Source organism: Colobus angolensis, unplaced genomic scaffold, assembly GCF_000951035.1.
Source record: "Colobus angolensis palliatus isolate OR3802 unplaced genomic scaffold, Cang.pa_1.0 Scaffold36, whole genome shotgun sequence".
NCBI classification, from domain to species: Eukaryota; Metazoa; Chordata; class Mammalia; order Primates; family Cercopithecidae; genus Colobus; species Colobus angolensis.
The window spans coordinates 752789-755616 of NW_012116932.1; the positions used below are offsets into that span (position 1 = coordinate 752789).

At 52.4% G+C, this 2828-nt stretch overlaps 1 protein-coding gene across 1 annotated transcript in view; it reads left to right on the top strand.

Moving 5' to 3' along the window:
- The first annotated feature begins 1419 nt into the window (after positions 1–1419).
- Positions 1420–2828, top strand: part of LOC105519735 (chromosome unknown open reading frame, human C19orf53) — an 11493-nt gene continuing 10084 nt past the window's right edge. Inside the window, exons 1-2 of the mRNA XM_011953192.1 lie at positions 1420–1813; positions 1891–1946. Coding sequence (XP_011808582.1) covers positions 1717–1813; positions 1891–1946 — 153 coding nt within the window. The 5' untranslated portion in view covers positions 1420–1716. The remainder of the gene's footprint in view (positions 1814–1890; positions 1947–2828) is intronic.

The window sequence follows — 2828 nt, forward strand, 5'->3', positions numbered from 1 at the left end:
GCTTCCCGGGTTCAAGCAATTCTCCTGCCTCAGCCTCCTGAGTAGCTGGGATTACAGGCATGCGCCACCATGCCCAGCTAATTTTTCTATTTTTAGTAGAGACATGAGTTCACCATGTTGGCCAGGCTGGTCTCGAACTCCTGACCTCAAATGATCCCCCCCACCTCAGCCTCCCAAAGTGCTGGGACTACAGGCATGAGCCACCGCGCCTGGCCTTAAAGCAGTATTTTTTAAAAATCAAAATTAATGCAAAAATTCATGATGAGGCCGGGCTTGGTGGCTCATGCCTGTAATTCCAGCACTTTGGGAGGCCAAGGTGGGAGGATTGCTTAAGCCCAGGTGTTTGAGACCAGTTTGGGTAACATAGTAAAACCTTGTCTCTACAAACAAAATTTTTTAAAAACTGAGCTGGGCATGGTGGCTCACACCTCTAGCCCCAGCTACTCAGGCAGAGGTGGGAGGATGGCTTGAGCCCAGGAGTTCAAGGATGCAGTGTGCTTTGATTGCACTACTGCACTTCACTCTAGACAACCGAGTGAGACCCCATCTCTTGGGAAAAAAAGAAAAATCCATGATGAACAAAACAAAAAAAATATTTTTTTGAGACAGGGTCTCGCTCTGTTGCCCAGGCTGGAGTATAGTGGCGCCATCTTGGCTGACTGCAACCTCTACCTCCTGGGTTCAAGCGATTCTTCTGCCTCAGCCTGCCGAGTAGCTGGGATTACAGAGTCCGGCACTATGCCTGGCTAATTTTTGTATTTTTATTAGAGACGGGTTCACCATGCTAGTCATGACTGGTCTCGAACTCCTGACCTCGGGTGATCCGCACACCGCAGCCTCCCAAAGTGCGGGATTACAAGCGTGAGCCACCGAGCCCGGCCTAAATAAAATTTTGAAGAGGCTGGAACCCTGCACTTGTGCCTTGAGCTTACTGACCTCAATACCCTGGTTCCACTCTAATTTTATTTACATAATTATGCTGCCGGTCTGCAGGATGTAGTTTGACAATTTGATTATTTTGGATATTAAAAATTTTTTTTTTTTTTTTTTGAGATGGAGTCTTGCTCTGTCGCCCGGCCTGGAGTGCCGTGGCCGGATCTCAGCTCACTTCAGGCTCCGCCTCCCGGGTTTACGCCATTCTCCTGCCTCAGGCTCCCAAGTAGCTGGGACTACAGGCACCCGCCACCCCGCCCGGCTAGTTTTTTGTGTTTTTTTTTTTTTTAGTAGAGACGGGGTTTCACAGTGTTAGCCAGGATGGTCTCGATCTCCTGACCTCGTAATCCGCCCGTCTCGGCCTCCCAAAGTGCTGGGATTACAGGCTTGAGCCACCGCGCCCGGCCTAAAATATTTTTTAAGTCTTGAAAATATGTTTACGATTACCAGTTTTTGGACCTTCTTAAATTCCGCACCAGAGGTGAGTGCCGCACCCTAAACCTAGTCTGAGTTTTTATGTGTAAAGATCATAAAACGTTGTAAGTTTTCTAAAACACATAAGCACTCAATAAACGTTAGCTTTATCATTGTCACCTTTTTGTTGGTAATGTTTGAAAACTCCGGCTGTGATCCACTACGCTCATGGGATACTGTCTCTTTAACTCTGTGCCACATTGTATCCGGTGAGTTCTTGCGTTTTTCCGCCCCGCTGTATCCCATGGTTCCCCGTGCCTTCCGGCTACTACTGCTTACAGCCACGCCTCTTCCGCTGCGTGCCGGATCATGGCGCAGGGGCCTCGCAAGTTCCAGGCGCGAAAGCCCGCCAAGAGCAAGACGGCAGCGGCGGCCTCTGAAAAGAATCGGGGCCCGAGAAAAGGCGGTAAGGAGCGGCCCGGGGACTTGGGGGCGAGGTGGACCCGCGGCTTCCAGGCCTTACGTGAGCGCATCTTTCCCCAGGTCGTGTTATCGCTCCCAAGAAGGCGCGCGTCGTGCAGCAGCAAAAGCTCAAGAAGGTGTGTGGGGGCGAGAGATGGATCCCGGAGGGCGGCGAGCAGCGAGGGGTGGAGCCCGGAGGACGGCGAGGGGCAAAGGGTGGAGCCCGGAGGACGGCGAGGGGCGAGGGTTGGAGCCCGGGGGTCTGTGAGGAAAGAGGATGAATCCCGGGGACGAGCTAGGAGCGAGGGATAGAGCCAGGGACCGCGTTAGGAGCGAAGGATAGAGCCCGGGGCGCAGAGGGGCAAGAGATGGAAGCTGGCGAGGGATAAGGGCTGGGGGACGTGCTAGGGACGAGGGATGAAACCTGGAGGTCGGCGAGGGAAGGAGCACAGGGATCGGCAAAGGGCAAGGGATGAGACCTAGAGGACTCCCAGCTCTGTGAGCCTCCCTTTTCTTCCTTGTGCAAGGGGTGCAGGAACACCCACTTACCGCTTCAACAGGGCCTGGTAGAAGCAAGACCTGCGGCGCAAAAAGTGTTCCAATAACGTCAGCGTCTTGCTGTTACTGTTTTCTTTAATGGAACTCAGGAAGGGAGCGAGGTGACATGGGAAGGCAATTGAAAGCCCAGCTTTGTAAACCTCTAACAACAGCAGAGGGCTCAAAGAAGTGTGAGGTGCGTTGGTTATCGTAATTTTTTTTGAGTCAGGATCTCATTGTTGCACAGGCTGGAGTGCAGTGGCCCCATTTATAGCTCCCTGCAGCCTCAACCTCTTGGAGTCAAGCAATCTTTCTGTCTCAGCCTCCCTAGTAGGTAGGATTGCAGGTGTGCGCCAATACGCGGCTAATTTTGTTTTGTATTTTTGGTGGAGACAGGTTTCACTAAGCTGCTCAGGCTGATCTTGAGCTCCTGGCCTCAAGCCATCCTCCTGCGTCTCCCTCCCTACGCGGCTAATTTTGTT